The following is a 24,241-nucleotide window of genomic DNA, read 5'->3' as shown; positions in this document are numbered from 1 at the left end:
ATGACTTATTCCAATTATATATATATGGTTATTGTATTTTCTTCTGAATTGAAGAGAATCCCTACCATTACCATTACCACCTCTGAAATTAATAATTCACTTTATTTAAATTAAAGATAAATTAAAAATTATTATATCTAAAGCTAGAGAGTAACTACAACAATTAAAGATTATTACATGTAAGACCATAAAATCTGTATTCAGAAGGATCACATCGCCCTACTACCAAGAAAATATAATAGCCCCGCCACAAACCATGCCGGATGAAAACCCGTGGCCCAATATAATACAACCATACCAAATAAGATTAACCAAAATTCTAACAAAAAAATTGGCATTATCACTTTAAAATTTAAAATTCAAAACTAATTATGTAAAATAAACATAATCTTACCCATATCCTCAAAAGTTGTCTAAATCTGGATCGACCGAATTTTAACTTCCTGTAAACACACAGTTACTAATAAACCATGCATAGGCTGAACTGGTGAGTAGGCCGGTCGAATAAACACCAGCTACGATTAAATTATGCATGGCCTGGATTCGTTGGATTGGATTTCGACACATTTGTTTTGCAAGCTGCCTTCGGACCAAGATTTGAGGGATTCAAATTCCAACAAATGCAAATAAAATAGGTCGATTAGAATAATCGGAAGGAGAGGCGAGAAAGTCAAGTAGCCAGTACAAGGGGCTTGTCGGCATCTACAACGGTTTCAGAATCCAAGGCAAAGATAAAGAAAAGCAGATTACTTATCCAGGATGCAGAGGCGCCTGTAAGGCTGTGGGGTTCATTCCTCTGAAATCACTGTTGAGTTGTTACCGTTTCTACTGGACAAGTTTGGACGACTGTGCCAAACAGGTCCTTGTCAGCAACTTAGTAGGGGCAGGATAGAGGAATTTTGCGTTCATGTAGGTAACTCACCAGCTTTCTAGCTTGATATCACTCCTCCCAGCCCAGTACTACATTCTTCTGCTGTGAATGCTCATTTCGTTGACATGATTATTGGGTCCATCATTTGAGCAGAATCTCCTCTGCCCATTTGCTTCACTTCTCTCCTCCTTGAATCCCCGCTGCCCACAACTTTTGAATCTTCGTTTGTTTAGAAATCAAGGTCCGGGTTTCCATCAAATCCCCGATTTTACTAAATATAGACTCAAACCAAATACTTCAAATCCTCAGCTTGTCATGACTGGGGCCAAATTCCGAGTGGCTATCCTCGTTCTGAGCCGATTCCCTAGTGCCCAAATGCTTGAAATCTCGATTTGAATCGGGCATTCCGATGCCCATTGCTCAAAGTCCATAGCTTGTTGTACCCGTTTCCTCGAGATCCTCAGTTTTGGGTTATATGATCTCCATCAATGCACCACACGGAACGCTTCTTTGTTTTAAATGCAGCTTTTGCAATGATTTAGGCAGATCAATGACTGCCAACCTGCGCGAAATCATTGGCTGTCTATATTTTAGGAGTAGTCTTCGTTGCCCAGTTACTGCTAGTCCTCATCATTAAAGCATTATCTCGGTTATTTTCTGCCTTCCCATAGGCCCTGTTCTCTGATCTGGTCTGGAGTTTCCCATCATCTGTAGACAGACCCAAAAGTATTATAAGCAGTAGACGCTAGTATAGAAAGTAAAAAATGGTTGCAGGAGGAAGGGAAGGAGGAAGGCCAGGATCCCCACCATCAAGAGTATCACAGGCCCAAGAGCAGGATCCTGAATCTCCCTCGCTGGGCAAGAGGCCGGGTCCCTGGCCACCCAGAGTGGGATTAGGCATGGAGCCGCAAAGAGCAGATGCGGATCACAGTCCGAAGCTTGTGGGCAATTGGGCTAAGAGAACTGGCTTCAGAAGCACAGCTTCATCTGAGAGCTTGCCCACTTATAGCACTGATGCAGAGATCGGCAATGCAGATTACGGTAAGCCTGCAGGCCCTCCTCCCCCACTCCCTAAGCCCCCAGGATATGCAAATAAAGCCAGGGCCTTCGATCTCGAGGCCGGTCCTCCTCCTGCTCCAACTACTTCGGCTGCTGCCACCAATGGAAATAGCCTTAATGTGAGGTTGAGTGAGAAAATAAAGAGACCACCAGCACAACAGCCACCTGATGCATTGCCCCCTGCTTCAACTCCTTCACCTTCTGTTGTCCCATCGGAAAGAAAGGGTTTAGATACTGATAAGAGCACCGTGGTGTTGCCGAAAAGCGGCCAAGCTAAGCCAGAACCGGTTAGAATCCAAAGGGAGCTTGAACCGGATCTTGTGTCACAGTCACAGGATGCAGATGAAGCGACAGTCAAGTCTTCTCACTTGAAATATGAGCTCAGGGAGACTCCTGGATTATGTAAGTCTGCCTGTGCTCATTCAGTATGAATCCTGATTTTGTGTGATTTGTTTTCCCTGAAATTTAAAATCAGAATATTGCTACTGTCTCCTACAATTTGTTTCTGTTCAGAATTGTGGAATAGATTTAAATTAAATGCTTTTACACATATAGCAATTTAGCATTTTGAATTGCTGCTATTCTCTGAACCGTGAAATAGATAAATGCAACGCCTTTACACCGAGAGAAATTGAGCATTTTGAAATTTGCTGATTTGCGAAATTGTGAAATATAGTGTATTTGACAATGGTGTGTTACTCAATCTCTTTTATTCTAGGATAGGTGGTGTATCTGATCATTTCTGATGGTGTTTGTGCACAGTTTTTCTAATATTATATGCGATTCAACATTATCTGTCTATCATAGGATCTTTAATCCTTATCCCGTTGGTGATTGTGCCTGCCATGAATGGAAGTAATGTGAGTACTTTTCTTTTCATCCACTCTCTGAGTTGTTGTGGACAAGAATTGCATTTTGTTCTTTTGGGAATTTTTATTCAGACTGTTTGATATCTCTAGTTCGCAGCCTACATTGTATGTTCTTATCTTAAGTTTTTGCTAGACAGGAAGATACAGCAAAGCTGGTGTCAGCTGTGCTTCTAGTCTCTGGCATCTCAACCCTTCTGCACTCCTTGTTTGGTTCGAGACTACCGTTGGTCCAGGGAGCCTCTTTTGTGTATCTTGCACCGGCTTTGACTATCATATTTTCCAATGAAGTGCCTGCTACGAGTAAAAATGTATTCCCCCACGTTCTTTCTTTTTATGTCTCAATCATGCAGGAGAATAGAAGGTTAATCTTCCAGATAGCAGATGGCAAAGTTTGGTTTTAAACTGTAAACATCCCACATTTTCAGCAATTTTGAAGTTGATTTTGTGAGTATCACAAGCTTTGGATATTATCTTAATGTTTATCTTCGAAGCTGTCTTTCTCGATTGCTTTGCAGAGATTTAAGGACACGATGAGAGAGCTTCAGGGAGCAATGATTGTTGCGGCTATGTTTCAACTTATTGTAGGCTACAGTGGCCTAATGTCAGTGTTGCTTAGGTAACTCAATACTCTCTTTTTTCAATACTCAGATGTCATTGTTGTAATTTTATTTCCCTCAACTTTTATTGCTTCTACTAGCAAGCGACGGTAACAAGGAAAAAGAAGAAAACATTTGTGATTATCTTCCACCTCCAATCTTTTAAATATATTGTTCAGTTGATGTGCTTTGTGCCATTAATTACTCAAAAAGAAATAGGTGATTGTGAAGGTCAAGAATGAAGATATTAATTATCGCAGATGTTCTTATTGACCATTATAATCACACTGGTCCAGTACAGTATGTGTTGGGGGATTAAAATTAATGACTGATGAAATGAAAAAAAATATTAAATGATTAGTGCAGCTAGTGCTAGGAATCTGATATTAATACGGATAATGAAAAATGAAACATTGTGCAATGATTCAAATGGCTCACATTTTATATTAAGTAGCTATGAAATCTACTTGAACTTATGGAAATGTCTCTCCTTTGCTCCTAATAGAGATTTTCGTGTCTGAGTGAAGATTGGTCTTTCCACTATGTATTGCACGGGTTGTCCTCTTTTATTCTTGTTTGTGGCCATCTGTTGGACATTAATAAAATTATCTTACCTTGGATTGTTGGTTGAGGGTGGGGAGGATGGAATCTATATCATCATATCAATGTGAGAGTTTGATACTGGAAAAATAGTCATCTAGATGCTGATCAAGAGAGAGGGAGGGAGATCTAAGGATGTTGTCAAGATCTTTGGGCCCCAAAAGACTAAGGGTGAGGGGTTGATAGGGGCACTAGCTTGTTATCAGAGCCCTTGGGTACCATTGTGGGATCTGACTGTATCACCCTCGAGGGGATGTTGGAATGAGGAAGCCTTGCTCTTCTACTGTCCACAAACTTGTTGAGAAATGTAACTAGTTTCGGTCTTCATAATTGTATCCTATGTAACAAACAAGAAAAGAAAAGAAAAGTTATTATTATTAAAGCATGGGTTTCATGCTCATTATTGATGGTATTCTAGGTAAAAGCATGTTTTCATGCTTCTAGGGTTGTTAGGTCTTAGGATTTATTGTCCTGAGTCAAAGGAGTCAAAATCATGTTTATAAGACCCTTTCAGACAAATATATATTTGTAAACTAAAAGAATTATTTTTGAGTCTAAAAAGTCCTGGAAGCTCCAAAGCACGAGTCGGCCTAAAGGAGGGAATTCGACCCCCTGAGAAGGCTATATAAAGGAGCAACTCAACCTCATTTGGCACACACTCACTCCACAAGTGTGATCTATCAAGAAAGAGTTCGATATGTAACTGGGAAGTTGGAAGAAGGAGAGCGAAGGTCTAAGAGAAGAAAGAAGGACGAAATATCTTGGTTTTGAAATTTGGGCTCTATCTCTCTCACACGTGCAAAGTTCTAGGGTTTCTGGTGCTGTAGGAGGAGGCTGAAATTGCAGGTTTGAGTTGTAGTAGGATGAAGTGCAAAATCTTGTAGCTGGAAGAAAGAAAACCCTATATTGACCTTGTTGACCTTGGGAAAGCTGTCTTGCTCTAGGAAGGTCTCAGAAGGAGGCTGGATTAGGGTTTCCAGAGAAGCTGCAAGGCTCACATTGTAGGGTCGAAGTTGCAGGATGAGTTGTAGTATTGAAGCTGGCGAGTCGAAGATGCAATATTGAAGTTGGCTAGTGCAGAATCAAGGAAGGACTCGAGGAAGGGCTGACTTGGTACTTGGAGAAGGACTTAGTCTAGGGTTTGGGTCTTTGTATCTCATTTGAAGCAGATTCTAAGAAGAGAAGAGTTTTCGGGTTTTCCCCTTGGAGGGGTTTTTGCCCTGGTTGAGAGCCTAATATCTATGCCCTCTATTGTTGTTGTTACTGTTCTTGATATTGTTTGATGAAAAGTTCTAACTAAAGAACTAAAGAAAATAATTAAGATTCACAAGCAATTATCAAGGTTAAAGGAAAATAAGATTACTAACTGCCACTATCCATTTTCCAACATGGTATTAGAGCTGAGGTGAACAAGGAGGGCAACTGAAAGGACACTAGAAGGAACTGCTTATCAAGGGGAAGGGAAAAGGAAACTCTCAAGTGTGAAGAGAAAGACTCATTGAAGACCTAGAAGAAGGGTTTCTACATTGAAGGAGATCAAGTATACATCAAGCACGCATCCAAAGAAAAAATCTGAAAGGAAGAGTACGAGAAGATTGCTGATCTCTCTCTTTGGAAGAAGATCTATTTGGAAGGCATCAAGGATCTTGGAAGTTGTTGTTGGAAGAATCCCAGGAGACATCTTTCAAAGACATTGTTGAAGACTCTTCAAGAATCTTGAAGGCATCAAAGAAGGTTGAAGACATCATCAAGGAGAATCTTGATCTCAAGTAAGTAACATATTATTACATCATGCCTAAATCTTCAAGTCATATGGGTTCTTTCTGCAAGGAGAGCAATAAGCTTGTTGGGGCATCAAACTATCTAGCATGGAAGAAAATAATTGACTTGATACTCACAGAACAAGAAGTAATGGAATATGTTACTGGGGAAATTACTGAACCTAAGAAAGATAAGACACAAGAACTAGCAAAATACAAGAAAGGGGAAGTAAGGGCTCAAAGGATCATAGTTGAATCAATTAAGGATTCTCTTGTTCCATTTGTTGCAAATTTGAAGACTTCCAAGGCCATGTATGACAAGCTAGTGAATTTGTACTCAATAAGTACAACAGGACAAAAGATGTCGTTGAGGAACAAATTGTATAGAATGAAGAAATCAAAGGATGAAGATGTGGCATCCTTTCTCATGAGAGTCTCTCAACTAAGAGACCATTTGCAAGGACTTGGGGAACCAATTACTGATTCTGATTTACCATCTGTGTACTAAATGCATTGCCACCAAAATGGGGCAACTTTGCAATAAGCATCTACTCCAAGAAGGATTCAACTCCCTTTGATGAGTTGTGGGCGCAGTGCATATTGGAAGAATCAAGGATCAAGGTCAAGGATGATATTGGATCTAATGAGCAATCTCAAGCCTTTCTAGCTCGAGTCAAGAAGTTAAAGAAGGGAAAGTTTGGTAAGTTCAAGAAGAAAGACATGTCCAAGGTTCAATGCTTCAAGTGTAATGAATTTGGATACTATAAGAGGGACTGTCCAAGCCTACAAAACAACAAGAGAAAGGAAAGGAGTGAAGTTCATGTAGCCGAGGTCGTGGGAGAACCTAAGAAGAAGGCAAAGAAGGAAGCAGCGAAGGATCTCTACTATTAAAGAAGGTTCACTAACTGTCAGGTTCTCTGTGAAGTTTAATCTTTCCTTTTGAATAATATGTTTTGCATAGCATTATAAAAAGAAGCATATGATAGTAGCACGTCTAGAATTTAAAATGATTAAGTTGCTTCTAGATAGATGGATAGATGGACCATTTTGCATATTGATCATCCAAGCATTATCTAACACTATGTTAGAGGTAGTATCTTGCTTAGGTGGATCATCATGATCCTGGAAGAACCATCATTATGGAAGGTTCTTGGGAAAAGCATTATGACAAGATTAGTATGCATTCTATGTAATGTGGAGTCAATACTAGTAAAGTGATGGAGTGCAATGGGTCAGGATGTAGGCTCTTTGTGAGGTATACGAATAGCTAGATGATTGGATGAAAGCATAGGAATGCATGCTGGATATAAAATTTTTGGATAGGATTCATGTGTATAGAATCTTGTGAAAGGAAATTTGGTCATAAAAATACGCTGAAGTGTATGGAATCTGGGTATATGATGCTTGAAAAGGATTTGACTGACTTAAGGGTGTATAAAAGATTAAGACTTTCTCTAGAATATATACAATAATAATTAACATCCGGAATAGTCTCCGGAAGAGAAGTTGTAACTTGGCAATCAAGTTTGATCTTGGGCACTCTAATGCATGAAGGAAGATTCAAGTGGAAATCGACCATGAGGATGTTGATGGGGATGAGAAGCTCATCATGCTAAGGTAAGTCTGATTTTCATTATTATTGGTTTTCTGGTTAACATATCTTTTTGCTACCTGGAAGAATGTTGTAGGGATATATAATGGCAGTTGAGGCAAATTCAAGTGTATGGATGAAGGATATTGAGGGAAGCTCGATATCTGTTACATGGCAATTGTGAAGTCAAGATGTGGACATCTTGGGATTAAAAGGTAGCAGTACGAGAAGATAATCTGGAGGTCAAAGGAAGATCATTTTCAAGAAGAAGTTTGGAAAGGCTCAATGTAATTCCTTTATATCAAAGAAGAAAGTGATGAGCAAGAAGATTGGCCTAGAACCTGTCATAAGATTGAAGAGAAAAGGTGGCTCCATGATACCTTGAAAGAAAGAAAGCTTGATGATACAAAGGAAAGAGGGATCCGGGCAACTATGAAGAACTAGTAGCTGATACTCTTATGAAGACACGCTGTAAGGCTTGTGGTGATGACTTCCCAAATATAGAGGAAGTCTAGATGTCCTCTGGTTTTGAGAGGGAGCAAAGAAGTCTCCTTGTATAGCAGCAACATTATATTCTCAAGACTAAAGGAGAATAGGGATGTCCTCTTAGTTTGAGAGGGAGTGATGTTGGACATCACATGTGCATTCTCCTCTTCAGGTGATGAAGAGAGAATGGTAGAGGATTGGATAAGCATCTGTGGTTTCCTTGAGGATATAACATCCAAGAAAGGAAAGGGACCAACACTCTTTGAGGATGTGATAGGTATCCAAGAGAAGAGTGGTCAAAGAGGACCAATATTCTTTGAGGACTCGGGATTGGAGATCCAAGATAAGAATAGTCCTAAAAGGACATACCTTGTAGACATCCGGATGGGGTATGTACCTTGTAGAGGTAGTGCGGTATCACACATAAAGCCTCCCAACATAATGCTCTTGATTAAAGTAGAGCTTGTCCAGTTAGGCCTTAAGGACAATGCTGGTCATGATAATGATGCTTATAGTATGGTTTATCAATTCGACTCTTCTTGTGAGAACTCTTCAGTTTGAGATATGATGTTGTACTGGTTGTACAATTATGAATACCTCCCTAGTTAAGAGGGAGTGTTGAGAAATGTAACTAGTTTCGATCTTCATAATTGTTGTACTCATTTCAATATGTATCCTATGTAACAAACAAGAAAAGAAAAGAAAAGTTATTATTACTAAAGCATGGGTTTCATGCTCATTATTGATGGTCTTCTAGGTAAAAGCATGTTCTTCATGCTTCTAGGGTTGATTAGGTCTTAGGATTTATTGTCTTGAGTCAAAGGAGTCAACATCATGTTTATAAGACCCTTCCAGGCAAAAATATATTGCAAAAAAAAAGATTTTTTTTGAGTCTAGAAAGTCCTGGAAGCTCCAAAGTACAAGTTGGCCTTGGGAACATCAAGTCGGCCTAAAGGAGGGAATTTGACCCCTTGAGGAAGGCTATATAAAGGTGCAGTTCAACCTCACTTGGCACACACTCACTCCACAAGTTTGATCTATCAAGAAAGAGTTCAATTTGTAGCTGGGAAGCTGGAAGAAGGAGAGCGAATGTCTAAGAGAAGAAAGAAGGACAAAATATCTTGGTTTTGGGCTCTATCTCTCTCTCACGTGCAAAGTTCTGGGGTTTTTGGTGCTACAGAAGGAGGCTGAAATTGCAGGTTCGTGTTGCAGTAGGACGAAGTGCAAAATATTGTAGTTGGAAGAAAGAAAACCCTATATTGACCTCGTTGACCTTGGGAGAGTTGTCTTGCTCTATGAATGTCTCAAAAAGAGGCTAGATTGATGTTTCTAGAGAAGTTGCAAGGTTGAAAATGCAGGGTCGAAGTTGCAAGATGAGTTGCAGTATTGAAGCTGGCAGGGTGAAGATGTAGTATTGAAGCTGGGTAGTGCAGAATCAAGGAAGGACTTGAGGAAGGGCTGACTTGGTACTTGGAGAAGGACTTGGTCTAGGGTTTGGGTCTTTGTATCTCATTTGAAGCAGATTCTAAGAAGAGAAGAGTTTTTGGGGTTTCCCCTTGGAGGGGTTTTGCCTTGGCTGAGAGCCTAATATTTGTGTCCTCTATTGTTGTTGTTACTTTTCTTGATATCGTTTGATGAAAAGATCTAACTAAAGAACTAAAGAACTAAAGAAGATAATTAAGATTCACAAGCAATTATCAAGGTTAAAGGAAAATAAGATTATTAGTTGCCATTATCCATTTTCCAACAAGACTAAGGAAAGAAACTTCAGATAGGTCTTTGGTTGTCTAGCTAAGGTTGGGAGGCACTTTGACATGTGGGTGTCATCTTGCTTTGGATCGCTATGGAGTTGGTCCATTTTTCTCTATGACAATGTTCATTTGTCACTATGAGGATGCTTTGGTTATTTGATTGGTTCATCACCTCCAAATTGACCTTGATGATCTTGGTTGAACTTCTTGGTGGTGGTGGCGGGGGGCTGAGGGGAGACACAAGGTCTCACCATTCTTTGGTTTGAAGTGCTTTGTAGCTTTTCCTATCCCTTGTTACCTCGATTTGACAGAGCAACATGAAAGTATGAGGTGATTCTCCTAGTGGTCCCATGGTAGGGGGAGGCGTGCAAGAACTTAGATTTGTGGTTGAATATCTTCTTGATGAATAGGGCTAGGTATCTTTGATTACGATATAGAATGAAAGTGGAGAGGGACCTCCTCGAGTCCTTATAGAGGTAATGGTAGCATCCTTCGATCTCATAGTAGAAGGGGCACCTTAAGAGGTGCATTTCTATCTCTAGCTCTAGTCGGTGGCACATTTAACAAATTCCATCTAATATGGGAATATGGTAATTAGTCTCCACCTAGAGTTTGTGAGAGCTAACCTCGAGCTGGCCTAGAGGGATTTTCTAAGTGAAAGTATCTAATGTCTGTGTGTATATGGGATAGGGATGATGATGCCATCCCACAACTCCAAGAAGTGCTCATGGTAAAAAGTCAGCTTCAGATCTGAGATATTTGGAGGCGAGGTCCGCAGGCAAGTGACTTGGATATGCAATTTGTGTGAAAATTCCTAGAATCTAACAATCTTAGGAATCCTACTGCAACCAATTGAATCTACTTCTCCTAGATTATAAATTACATTACAAGCTTATTTCATATTTCTTCATGAAATATTGAAGTAAATTCCTGAAGCAGCCTACACCAATTAAATATGATTATGAAACATAGAAATTGAGCAAGGAAAATAGAAACACATAGGACACAGTTATTTTTGGACAAAAGTACCCTGAAAAACCCAATGTGGGAAAACCAGTGCAACAACTCTGAGGGTTTATTGCTATTAAGCAGTAGAAAAATCTGAATATATCACTGAATACCTCACAGGGTTATTCAGTTACAGAGAGGAATATTGGCAGAAGCTTTACGAGTTTTGCCTCACACAATCACTAAGAAATCTTGGTTGATCCAACCCCAAATTGACTGCCCCCCGACTTTTCTGGCTGCCTCTACGCAGTGTGTGCGTCAGCCCAACGTCAAGCTCTCTGGGTGTTGTGTCACTTCTTTGGCTGGTCGATTTGCTGCCCAGGAAATTCGATTTCTACCTCCCGGTCTCACACCCCGACTCCCGACTTCTGAAAATCGAATTCCTTTGCAGATTTTAGACTCCTCTCTCTCCCTCTATGCTGGTTCTGTGTGGCCCTTCTGGTCCTGCGTCAAGGCCTTTGGATCACTCACTGCCTCTCTCTGCTGATGTATCTCCGACTGAGAATCTCTCTCTCTAGAAGCTGCTATCCCTTCCCCTCAACTGCAAGAGATCTCCTTAATCGATTTTTCCTCCCGAGAACTTCTCACTTCAGAAAATCGATTTTCTCAATCTCTTTGTGTGTCTTCCAAATGACCCTCAAGCCCCTTCTTATATCTTCCTGTTGGACAACTAATGACCTAGATTACATCTTAATCAAAGGCTCATATTGTTTTGGCTTGATCCATGGCTTATTCTAGAAGTTTCACCCCTGATTAGATTAATACCCATTAATATTTTAATTTTGCTAAGTTTAGAGTCTAGACTTAGGAATCCCATTAAAAATATTCATTATTTTAATAAAATCACTTATGGGTGGAATTTCCCAAAATGCTTTTTGGGTTCTTTGGAATACATGTGCCCAAGCCTCCTTGCAAAATTTGAGGCTTAGAGCACATCTGATGCTACCCAAATCAACAAGTTGTAGATATCCTCTGTATATGCTTGGTTGAGATCTTTGTATAGTACACAAGAGATGGCTTAGCACGTCTGGAGAGTGCTTGAAGGGGATAAGGAGCGTTGAGGAGATGGTCATTGATTGGAGAAGTTGAGAGGCCTCTGTAAACCAACCTCATGCGTGGTAATTGATTGGAGAAGTTGAGAGGCCTCTGTAACCAACCTCGTGCATGGTTGGTGTGGCAATTTGAGGGAAGGGCCTTTGGGAGTAGAGTGCATGGTAGGGATACCTCTATCTCTCAGAGGTAGAGTCCTCAAAGGTCCTTGCTCTATGCAGAAAAGAGACTATACAAAAGATAACTTCAAGGTGAAAGGGGTGGACATTGAACTTTGCTTGAATAATGTGTTGGAGAACTATATATTTACATCAAAATGATGCGCTTCAGAAGTTGGATCTGAGTTCTCTTTATTGATGCCCAATTTATTTGTAGTAGGATTAGTCACCAGATCTTTGAACCATAGGGAATCATGGGTTTGATAATAGCCTCCATGAGGTCAAGTTTGGACGAGATGTTCTAAAATTGACCTTGGAAACATTGTCTCTCAATGATGGCTAGGGAGATGTAGCCTTTGTTGGGTCAAGGTTGGAGGGCTTGACACATGTTGAAATGAGGCCTCATGAACAAGACCCCTAAGTAGGTGCAAATAGTTGTTATCTTGATGTCTTCCTTCATAAGTAGAAATTTTAGTTGGAAAGAAAGCTCTTCAATGAAGTTGGCCAAAACATTAGCGTGTCTTTGTAGGCCCTCATGAATAGAGGCTAGTAAGATCAAGTCATTGGAAAAAAGGAGTAGGGAAATCAACACTTCGTGTGGAAGGCATGCATCTTTCCTCTGGATGTGCTCATGGAGGAAAGACTCTAGCAACTAACTTCTCAATATAGATCCCAAAGAGAGTCGAAGAAAGAGGGTGTCCTTGCTTTGCCCTAATGGTACTTTGGATGAAGTCAAAAGGTTCACGTGTCATTCAAAATTGACCTAGAATTGACCTGTACAATCTCATAATGACCTCCAGGGGGGTCTTGGAGATGCTAACGTCACGGAGCCTTGGGAGTAATGCCTCTCTCGGGATTGTGTCAACCACTTCCTAAAACTCTACAAAGTAGCAATGGACTTTTGAAGAGTGATGGTGGGCCTCCTCATCATATATATCCCAAAGAGAGTTGGAAAAAAGGGGCATCCATGCTTTACCCCAAGGGTACTTTGGATGAAGTAAAAAAGGTTGTGTGTCATTTGGAGGTGACTCGGAACTGACTTGTACAATATCAGAATGGCCTCTAGGAGGGTCTTAGAGTTGCTAATGTCATAAAGCCTTTGGAAATGCCTATCTCAGGATCGTCTCAAATGCTTTTTGAAAGTCTACAAAGTAGCAGTAGGCTTTTGAAGAGTGATGGCGGGCTTCCTTGATAATGACCTTGAGTGTGAAGATGTGATTGGTTGTTTGGTAATTTGGGGAGAAACTAGCCTATCCTATGGCCCCAAGGTGCTAATTTTCTAGCATGTCTAGAAACCATTGATGTAGGACTATGACATAAAGCTTGGAGAATGTATGTCCAATCATGATACTCTGGTAATTGTTTGGATTGGAGCTACTCCCTAATTTGTGGATCAGGTGAATGATGTGTCGAGTCTAGGTGTTGGGGGGCTCATAATATACCACATGGTTAAATAAATCAACAATATATGAGTTGAGAGATCAGATGCCATGCTTGAGGAATTCGCTTGGAGATCCTTCTCATTTGCTGCTCTATTGTTGCTCATAAGCTTTGGCTGCTCTCTTGATGTCTCTCCTAGAGAAAAGGTGACATGAGGAGGTGGGGCAGGGGGGGGGATATGGATGGGTGATTGTCCATGAATGTCATAAAGGGAGGTTGTGTGGAGGGGGTCTAGGTTTGGGGAGATGGTATGGTGTTGAGGGAAAGGTTTTTGGGAAGTGGGAGAGGGCTGCATGAAGTTCATGTCTCCTCATGGGCTGCATGAATGCTTGCTCTTTACAACGGAAGAGACATTGGTAGTGTTCACGAAGGCAAAAGGAAGATGAGAAAAATGCCTAATGTAGGAGAAGGTCATTTAAATGAATTTGTATTGCAGTGAGCAATCAAATGTCTTGTTCATTTGGATTTCAGGATGCAATCTTTTCTTGTGATTTCATATTTTCATATGCCAAAGGCCCAAAACAAAAATACTTTGGTTGGGATCAATTTGAGAAACTACTATTCATTGCCTTCATGTCTGCTACTGCCATTTGGTAATATTGTGCAAAAACAACATTCTAGCTAAGTAGAAGGTACCTTGGACAGAATTGTAATACTGTTTTATAAGCAATACGAATTGCATCAATTTCTATTTTCTACATGCAGTTCATTACTGTGATTTCAGGTCATACTTCGCAAAGGTCCTCGGGTCAGGATGATTTTGGCATATTTATTTATCATATTTCTTCTTACAGATGCTAATTGGACTATCTCACTGGGTTGAGAACTTCAGTCAAGTAACAATTGTTTATTTCACAAATATGAGTACTTAAGGCAATATGCTGTAAATATTTCCTTCCAGTTGCTTATTAGTTGCTTTGATTCTGCAAGAGTACAATGTGGTGCTCTTTCTCAAAGCTTTATTCTGTAAATTCTGTTTTGTGGATGTTCTTATGGAAATGATTTCTTGCAGGTAAAAGTGGTTGGGCTGTTTCCAGTTATCAAGTGATCTTTTAGAATCTACAGCTCATTTGAGAAATTCTTAATGACAAGATTGCTTGGACAGTAAAGAGCTTTCTCTAATTATTTGTGATCTAGAACTGAGACATTTCTAGTAGCTGTATTGCAGGATGATTAATCCTGTTGTGGTTGCTCCTACTGTGGCTGCTGTTGGGCTTGCCTTTTTCCCCTATGGTTTCACTGTGGTTGGCACTTGTGTGGAGATTGGGCTTCCTCAAATTATTGTTATTGTTCTATTTGCACTGGTAAACAACTATTTATTGCAAGAGCAGATAACCTATGTCCAGTCACTCCTTGTGTTTTGCCTTTGGACACTTCTTTTGCTCAAATCCATGTTCTCTAACATTGAAATGCACTTTGCTGCTGCAGCATCTTCGGAAAATATCAATTTTTGGAAATCGAGTTTTTCAAGTTTATGCGGTATGTGGGAATCTTTTAAAAATTGGAGTGTGATGATAAAGAGAAAATGTACAGAAATTTTAGTTATTGTTTTTCTTTCCAAATAGGTTAGCTTTAAAATAAAACAGAAATAATTTTCTTGGAGGCAGTTTGCTTTTGTGGCAATTTCAGGGCAAATTTATTTTATTTATTGCTTTAGTATTTATTATTTTGGTCTTGCTATTGTTTTTGGCTTTTAGGTGCCTTTAGGGCTTGCAATCACATGGGCATATGCATTTTTGCTTACGGAAATAGGAGTTTACAACTATAAAGGCTGTGACATGAAGGCAATGGGTTCTCATATTAAAAATGAGAGATGTCAGAGGCATATTTATACCATGCAGCATTGTCGGACGGATGTTTCCGATGTTCTCAAGACATCAGCATGGTTTAGATTCCCTTACCCTTTTCAGTGGGGTGTTCCGACTTTCCACTTCAAGACTGCAGCAGTGATGATAGTGGCATCTATCATTGCAACTGTTGATTCGGTAAGCAAGTTCAGTGTGTTTTACTCGTGTGTTTAGAAGCCTTTTAACTGTACTGCCTTTCTTATATCCTGAATTCCATTATGATTTGCTTTTAACTGATAAGTAAAAGTTATTATTATTGTTATTATTATTATTGATCCATTTTCTTTTTATGTCTTGAACTTCACTCCTCTTTGCTTCCTTTTTATGCTCGGAGAAGAAGATTAGGTAAAAATTTTGTGATTCATGAGATTGACTTTAAAGTACGATCTGAGCTTACTGAAATAACAGAGTAAATTCAGCCTGGTCTACAACAATAAATTCAGCAAGTGTAATGCATCAGATTTTAGATAATAACATACGCAAAAATCAGCACAGTAGAAAGAATCGCTACAATTATATAATTTAGTTGGAACATAAATAGTAGTGAGTCTCAGCAACACAGAGATACTAAGGTATGGCTGTCAATTTAGGCCCAAGATTATCCAAGGCTGTGTGGACTCTGGCCTTGGTCCAACTTAGTCTTCTAAGCAAAACCTGCAAGATTAAATGTCTATATACCTTCATTTTCATGGCATGCACCTATAAATAGGCAATGGGATACAGGAAACCGCTAATACCAAATCCATTGTTGCTTCAAGCAAGCGGCTCATAACCTCACGCTCAGTCAACGAAGCTTATGTACAAAAATATATAGATTATTTGCCACAAAAGGGTAGTCAGAGTAGGTGGCTCACTTAGTTGTTCTATCAAATTCTAAGGTTAAATCATTTTTAATCTATGCCTAGCCCTTTTAACACAAAACTTGGTGTCAAACTTAATACTTTCTCTGCTGAGAATTATAATGGCATCTTTTCTAGATGGTGAGCAGTACATATTCTGATGTAACAAAACAGTGCCTTCTCCTTGAAGTTCTTTGCCTCAAAGCGACTGTACTGATGGATAATGAAGTATTTGCAAATTATGGCATAATCAAGAAGGGTAGCAATCATCAGATTCGAGATAAAAGTATGACAATCAGCCCAATTTTTATTCTCTGGGAAAGAAACAAGTAAGGCTGCATAGCCCCAACACTTGGAACAGGAAGCCTATGTTCCATCGGGTTATAGGAATGGGGCGATGAGGGGGCAGGTTTTAGGGACAACTGGAAGATACCCCCAAATTTTGAGGGGATGGGTAGACAGGGACAAAAATTTATCAAAAAATCTAGAAAATTTAAAGATATATTTAGAACAGAGGATCATGATTAACTCGATGAAAGTAACAGTTATTAAATAATAGGTCTGAAAGACCTTGTTTGTGTGAATATCTAAACCCTGATATTAAACCCTTGAAGAAAAGAGTAGTTACATGGTTTAAAAATCTACCAATCAGGGAAGTATAATTTTTAATGTAATACAAAGACATACATGGTCTTCTTGCAGACACTACACAGATAATAATTATCATGTTCTAAATGTCAAACTAGCGAGAATACTTGTTTGGATAACCAATACCCCATTTATTTCCAAAATTATTGAGGAACATCTCCCAGACCTCCTGGTTTTTAGTGGAAATGTCTAGTGGATCTCTGGTAAGTTCTTGGGCATGTCCCCCTCCAAATGAGAACTCCCCACCTGCAGTCCCTAAGTCCTCAGGGACGAGTCCTGTGCTACATTGCAAGAAACAATTTTGACTCTGGTGTTAGTTACTTCCATTGTTGAATTTGCAGCTTGATTGGCACAAGCTTTAATTCGTGTAGGATGTAACATCCGTCGTTTTACCCTTGCCTTTCTTTTGTAATGTTAAATGTGACTGCAATAGCAGCGTGGAGAACCACGGCTGGCTGATACACTGATTAAGTGTTTGCTATTTAAAACAACTGAAGGAAGGACAACCTATGGATCCTTAGTCTGAGGGAAGCTGCCTGCTTGCTTGCATGTTTTGTAAAGCCATACCTGCCAAATCTAATGCTTGGGCCCTGAAGCCACTTGCAAATTGGGGAAAGTCACTGCCTAACAGATTTATTGTGATGTGATTGGGCAAGAATGGGATTTTGATGACAGTCATTATGAAGATCAGATTGGGGCAGTGTCCATTCCCCTTCTTCCCTTGCGGATCAAGGAGACAGGGAAACAACCCTTTAGGAAAACACATGGAAGAGGCAAGATGCATCCTCTCAAATGCACAAAAGAGCCAAGTTGGTGCTCTCTCAGGTGCACGAAGGGATGCAGAACAATTATCTGTATATACTAGAAGAGAAACGGGGTTGTTGGACTTCATCTGATTAGCAATTCACTGTTCGACTTTCTGTGGTTGGTCATGATATGGGTGCTGGTTCTCTCATGCTTTCATGTTTGCCTTTGGCTGGCTCAAACTCTTTTGTTCTAAAGTCTATTCTTGGGATTGATCACTGATCCATGTGTGGATATTGGTTCTCCCTTTCTTTCTAGTTTTGGTGCGTACTCTCATTGTTTTGGAGGACAGAAGGCGTTCAAGATTAATTCTGGATGGTGTGGAGCTGTGAGTGTGATATAGATGACTGGGTAGCATTGGAGCTGATTATTGAGCTTGTGCTCTATGACTTTGGGGTGTTAATTTTTGTGAATTTGTATTTGAGGCCACTAGAATTTGTTGTCTAAGCTTGTGTGGTGAGTGGGAGGCTCAGTGGATGATCAAATCACTGTGGTATTTTTGTATAGCTGTTAACCACCTGGATAGGGCAATCTAAGACACTCTGGTGCTTGCTGGAGAGTTTTTAACTACTTGGATAGTGGACGGCAAACACCCGTGGTTCTTGCTATGAAAATATAGATGCAAGATCACCTGAGTTGTTGATTCAACCTCCTATATTGAACAACATCGCTATTTGGACCCTGAGGCATAGCCCTGTGAGTGAACTCAAAGAAGTAAGTTGGTCATTGTGGTGCTTACTTCTAGAGAGCAGTTGATAAATCACCTGGACAATGGACTCCATCTCTTGAGTGTTTGACTGAGCCATTCTCTTATGCAAGCATCCCCTCAGACTTTGGATCTGGCTCGGGGTTGGTTAGCTGCAAGAGAGATTGCAGTGTAGCCTACAGTTGGGTGGATGATCGAATCACTATGGTGTTGCTGTATAGTTGTTAACCACCTGGACATGGCAATATGAGTCACTGTGGTGCTTGTTGGAGAGCTGTTAACTACTTGGACAATGGGCTGCAGATCCCTGTGGTGCTTGCTATGAAAAGACAAATGGAAGATCACCTGGATAGTGGATTCAACCTCCTAGATTGAGCAACATCCCTATCTGGAGTCTGGACCCTGAGGCATAGCCCTGTGATTGAACTCAAAGAAGTAAGTGGGTCATTATGGTGTTTACTGCTAGAGAGCATTTGATAAATCACCTGGACTGTGGATTCCATCTCTTGAGTGTTTGACTGAGCCATTCCCCTATACAAGCATCCCCTCAGATTTTGGATCTGGCTCGGGGTTGGTTAACTGCAAGGGAGATTACAGTGTAGCTGGCCTACAGTTAGGTGAATGATTGAATTACTATGGTGTTGCTGTATAGCTGTTAACCACTTGGACATAGCAATTGAGTCGCCGTGGTGCTTGTTGGAGAGCTGTTAACTACTTGGATAGTGGACTGCAGATCCCTGTGGTGCTTGCTATGAAGAGGCAGATGGAAGATCACTTGGACAGTGGATTCAACCTCCCAGACTGAGCAACATCCCCATTTGGACCTTGGGGCATAGCCCCGTGATTGAACTCAGAGAAGTAAGCGAGTCACTGTGGTGCTCATTGCCAAAGAGCAGTTGATAAACCACTTGGACAATGGACTCCATCTGTTGAGTGTTTGCAGAACCATTCCCCTATGCAAGCATCTCCTCAGACTTTGGATCCAACAGCGGACTGCAGATCCCTGTGGTGCTTGCTATGAAGAGGCAGATGGAAGATCACTTGGACAATGGATTCAACCTCCCAGACTGAGCAACATCCCCATTTGGACCTTGGGGCATAGCCCCGTGATTGAACTCAGAGAAGTAAGCGAGTCACTGTGTTGATAAACCACTTGGACAATGGACTCCATCTGTTGAGTGTCTGCAGAACCATTCCCCTATGCAAGCATCTCCTCAGACTCTGGATCCAACTCGATATGGTTAATTGCAAGAGAGATTGCATTGTAGCTGACCTACTATTGGGTGGAGAGTGGAAGTCCCTCCTTCGGTTGCCAACTATTCTAATACACTCAGATAAGTATAATGGTTTATGCATGTTTGGATTATGAATTATGACCAGTGTTTTCAAAACCGTTTTTAAAAACCGGTTACCGGTCAAACCGGCCGGTTAGCAAGGCTGTCGGTTTGAACGACCCAAAAAACCCGGTTTGACAGGGCATTTCGCCATTTTTTTAGCCCTAACCAGTGAAAACCGGCCGGTTCCGGTTCCGGCCGGTTTAGGGGTTTTGGGGGGGAACTAAAGGTGTTTTCCCTCCAAAAACACCCTCTCCAAGCTATAAGAGACCCCTCTCACTCTCATTTGTCTCACACAACTGATTTGGAGTGTTTGTGAGTGTTTGTGAGTTTGTTTGTGAGCTTGGAGACTGTGGAGTTTTTGCTGAAGTAGTCATCTTGGAGTTGGAGTTGGAGCTATTTTGGAGATAGTGTGTAGCTGTCAGTGGAGTTGCCATCTTCAAGAGGAGGCTAAGGGAGCTAGTTTGCATTTCCAGGTAAAGATTTGCACTTGATAAAACCTCATTTGAGTTTGCTGTCCATGATTTTTTTTTTTATGTGTTATAAACTTCTCACTTCTATGATCTATCATGTATGCTATAAACTCTCTAGCTCTATGTTATCAAATTTTGTAGCTTGAGCCTTGCATGTGCATTTGTTTTCCTACATTTATCTTTGGTTTTCCATGTTGCTTAGCTGCAATTTTTTTTTTTCAAATGGCAGACTTCTTTGCAAATTGTTATTATTTCAAGCAAACATGGCTCCAAAAGGAAAGGACAGTGCATGGGCTCATTGTGATGTAATTGATGGAAAAATGATATGCAAATTATGCCATAAATCTATTGGAGGTGGGGGTATTCTTAGGTTGAAACAACACTTGGCTGGGATAAGAGGCCAAGTAAAGCCATGTGATGCACCAAATGCACTGTTAGGTCCTATTAGGGCAGAATACATTTCCAAGCTTGAAAATTTTTATGAGGATAAGGCTAGGGAGAAGGCCATCCAAGATGACATTGCAAGGAAGAGGGAATTATTAGAAGCCATGAAAGAGAGTGGGTATGATGATTATGAGATTCAAGACTCCTCTTCTATCCCTTCCACCAATGACCCCTTTCACTATGTTCATCCTTCTGTTGGCCAACCATCAAAAGGAACAAAGAGAACAAACATCCAAAGTTATTTCTCATCTTCTGCCAACATTGCCTCTTCTAATCCCACTTCCTCCCAGCCAAGTTCTCAACCCACTTTGGATCAACATTGGAAAAGACAATGCAAAGAAACTTCTCATCAATACATTGCTAGATGGTGGTATGATTCAGATATCCCATTTAATGCTGCTCGCTCACCTTATTACCAAGCTATGTGGGACTCTGTTATAGCTGCAGGAAAGGGCTTCAAAGGCCCTAGTATGCATGACTTGAGGGGAGCTCTTGTGCAAAAAGAATATCTTCCATTGATGAGTATTTGGTTGATTTTAAAGATTCATGGCTCAAAACAGGTTGTTCCATTATGTCAGATGGATGGTCCGATGGAAAGAACCGCACTATCATTAATTTCCTTGTTTCTTGCCCTCAAGGAACCATGTTTTTGAAATCAGTTGATGCATCTGATAAGGTAAAGGATGCAACCCTTCTATTTGAGCTTTTGGATAACGTTATTCAGGAAGTTGGGGAGCAGCATGTTGTGCAGGTCATCACTAATAATGCCTCAAACTATGTTCCTGCTGGAAAGATGGTTGAGGCCAAATATAAGACCATATTTTGGACTCCATGTGCTGCGCATTGCATAGACCTCATGCTTGAGGATATAGGCAAAGTGGAGTGGGTAAAAAACACTGTAGAGCATGCCAAGTGCATTACAAAATACATTTACAACCACTCATGGGTATTGAACCTAATGAGGAAACACACTGGGGGCAAAGAGCTTGTTAGGCTTGCAATTACGAGATTTGCAACTCACTTCCTCACGTTGCAATGTCTCAATGGTCAACATAAAAACTTGCAGAAAATGTTTTCCTCCGAAGAATGGTCTGAATCTCGGTGGGCTCGTAGACCAGATGGAAAAGACACCAAAAAGAAAGTGTTAGACACTTATTTTTGGAAAAGGTCTCTAGAGCTTGTGAAAAATTACCGAGCCCCTTGTTAAGGTGCTAAGGTTGGTGGATGGGGAAAGATTGGCCATGGGCTACGTTTATGAAGCTATGGATCAGGCAAAGGAGCAGATACGGGCAGCTTACAAGGACAGGTTAGCTAAATATGGTCGTATATGGGAGATCATTGATAACAGATGGAACAATCAACTCCATCGTCCTATACATGCAGCTGGGTATTTTTTGAACCCAAGGTATCACTATAAAAATCGGCTAGGAGATCTGCATGATGGGGAGGTCAGAGCTGGATTGATTGATTGCTTGGAGCGCATGGTCCCTAGCCATGTAGACCAGTTGGAAATACATAGACAACTTACTGTTTTCAATATGGCATGTGGTACTTTTGGCGAAAACTTGGCAAAGATGGCAAGAGATGTGGACCAACCAGGTAAGCAATTCCAATTTCCATTTTGTTTTTCTTTTCAAGTTAAAATTGTTTACGTTCTTTACAGTTCAAATTATAAACTAAGTTACTAATTAATGTCTTTTTCTTTGCAGCACATTGGTGGGAGTCATTTGGTGGCCAGTGTCCTCAATTGCAAAGGTTTGCAATTAGAGTCCTCAGTCAAACTTGTAGTGCTTCAGGTTGTGAGCGCAATTGGTCTGTTTTTGAGCGCATACACATGAAGAAGAGAAACCGTTTGGAACAAAAACGGTTAAATGATCTTGTTTTTGTGCAATACAACCTTCGACTGAGGAGGAACCAAATGATGAGCAAATCACTTGATCTAGATCCCATTGTGTTGGACGATATTGATCCAACATCAGAATGGGTGGAGGAGACTGAAGATCCTGTGTTTGAGGCTGATCTTGAAATAAATTTTGGCAATATCAAGGACATTTTTCTAGGAAAGTGACACCAACTATTATCTCTTAACCATGCAGGATTTCTAGGAATTAGACATTTAGAGTCCAAGGTGTCATGGGAAAATACATTCAAAATATTCTTGTACATCACATTTTTTAATGTTTGGGATTTTGAATCCATGTTATCCGTACCATGTATGATTTATAGGTACCAATTGGCGTTTTTCTTTATTTTTTACTCGACTATGTTTGCCCAAACAACCAGTTTGTTGAATCATGATCTGTAAACTCCGGTGTATATCCACTCGAACAATTTGCCACAACATATCTAATAAAATTATTGAAATATTTACTGTTAATTTTCCCTAGATTCCATATTCTTTGTTAGTTGATTTTCTGCTTAATTAATTAAGTTAGCTGAAATGCGAGAGATAGAAATTAGAAACAAATACACACACGACCCACAATAGACCCAAAGATTTGCCTTGGGAAATCCTTACAGGAGAAAGCCCAGCTAGAAGGTGAGACTACTGTGCTTTCTTTTTCTCTGCTTAGAAAATGTGCAACTACAGAGGAAGAGGTACTCTCTATGGAGTTACTTGAGACCTGTGGCTTGTACGACTACTACAGAACATTTATCCCCTCTATTATGCTCTCTAATTTCCTACTCTCAATTGGTTTCCCCAACTATGGAACAAAATACAATAGCATAGAAACACTGGAGAGATTCATGATGAATTGCAAAAACATGAAACATTGTAGAAGCTATGCATGTTATCTATGTAGCTTATTTTCATCAACAATTTGTGTAGACCTTTTGGCTAGCAAAGGGAATTCAAGTCAATGGGTGAAAAGTAGGTTTGGTGTTTGATTCGTACTAAATGTCTTTGAAGTTTTCATAAGGGTGTGCATGCAAGCATGCATTAAGCCATTTTATATATTACTGTTGGGCCTCCTCTCACTTAAATCATCTAGTTGTATTTTCCCACTATATGTAATTTGTCTACCCCAAAGGTATATATTATATAATAGTTTCAAGTATGTGGAAGGATGGATGCCTTGGATGAAATATGCATGCAAAAGAATCGCACAGGCCATGGGTCCACTACATGTCCCCTTTCCCCATATCTAGCTCAACATTCATCCACCATCATGCCTCCCCACATTAAGGTACATTTGATAACATTCTTGGATCTGTGGGATCCTCTAATCTATTCACTTTCTAGTCCACTCAGTCATCTGCTCAACTACCTTTGAATCATTAAACAAACAGGTTTATTTACCCACTCTCCACTTTGAATTATATTTATAACATTCTTAATCCATAGGGTTGGGAAAACATAGACAAGTACATTACATTTTTACATTCATGTTAGAAAAACATGCTCGAACAAGGTTTTGAATATTGTCATCAATATGTTTAAGATAATAGCCTAAGCATAAATAATCATTGTATGATAGAGAGATAATCCAATACACGTAACAATCATGTATCAATGATTATCAACATGCATCCTTTAGAGAAAACAAATCAAGAGGCAAAAGGAAAGAGACAAGAGCACTGAGATTATAGTGGAGAAACCCTCACGGGGTAGAAAAAATCCACCTTAAAGAATACATCTTTATCAATCACAAATCCCTTACAATAAAGCCTCCAAAACTCCTTGTGAATAGAGCTCATAAAAAATCCACACTAATATTGGGTAAAATGATTAGCAGTGAATGAGTAAAGTGGAGTAAGAGCTCCTCAATTGATAGGCCTCCATATTGAGGATACCACTTCACATAATGAATGAACAAGGGGCCACCCATATTAAGGAACAAGGGGCCTCACAATCACCTATTTTAACTAACAAGCGCCATATAAGGTATCGATGTAGCCCACAAGT

General features: G+C 40.1%; 1 protein-coding gene across 1 annotated transcript in view; it reads left to right on the top strand.

Moving 5' to 3' along the window:
• The first annotated feature begins 441 nt into the window (after positions 1 to 441).
• Positions 442 to 24,241, top strand: part of LOC149166833 (nucleobase-ascorbate transporter 12-like) — a 37,403-nt gene continuing 13,603 nt past the window's right edge. Inside the window, exons 1-7 of the mRNA XM_089432769.1 lie at positions 442 to 2,332; positions 2,693 to 2,790; positions 2,937 to 3,107; positions 3,315 to 3,415; positions 14,408 to 14,543; positions 14,668 to 14,718; positions 14,937 to 15,224. Of these exons, the coding sequence (XP_089288895.1) occupies positions 1,636 to 2,332; positions 2,693 to 2,790; positions 2,937 to 3,107; positions 3,315 to 3,415; positions 14,408 to 14,543; positions 14,668 to 14,718; positions 14,937 to 15,224 (1,542 nt within the window). The 5' untranslated portion in view covers positions 442 to 1,635. The remainder of the gene's footprint in view (positions 2,333 to 2,692; positions 2,791 to 2,936; positions 3,108 to 3,314; positions 3,416 to 14,407; positions 14,544 to 14,667; positions 14,719 to 14,936; positions 15,225 to 24,241) is intronic.

The sequence above is a fragment of the Pinus tabuliformis genome, chromosome 5_1, assembly GCF_031772625.1.
Source record: "Pinus tabuliformis cultivar Carrire ecotype Pingquan chromosome 5_1, CPIR1, whole genome shotgun sequence".
Taxonomy (NCBI): Eukaryota; Viridiplantae; Streptophyta; class Pinopsida; order Pinales; family Pinaceae; genus Pinus; species Pinus tabuliformis.
This window is presented reverse-complemented; position numbering and strand designations above follow the sequence as displayed.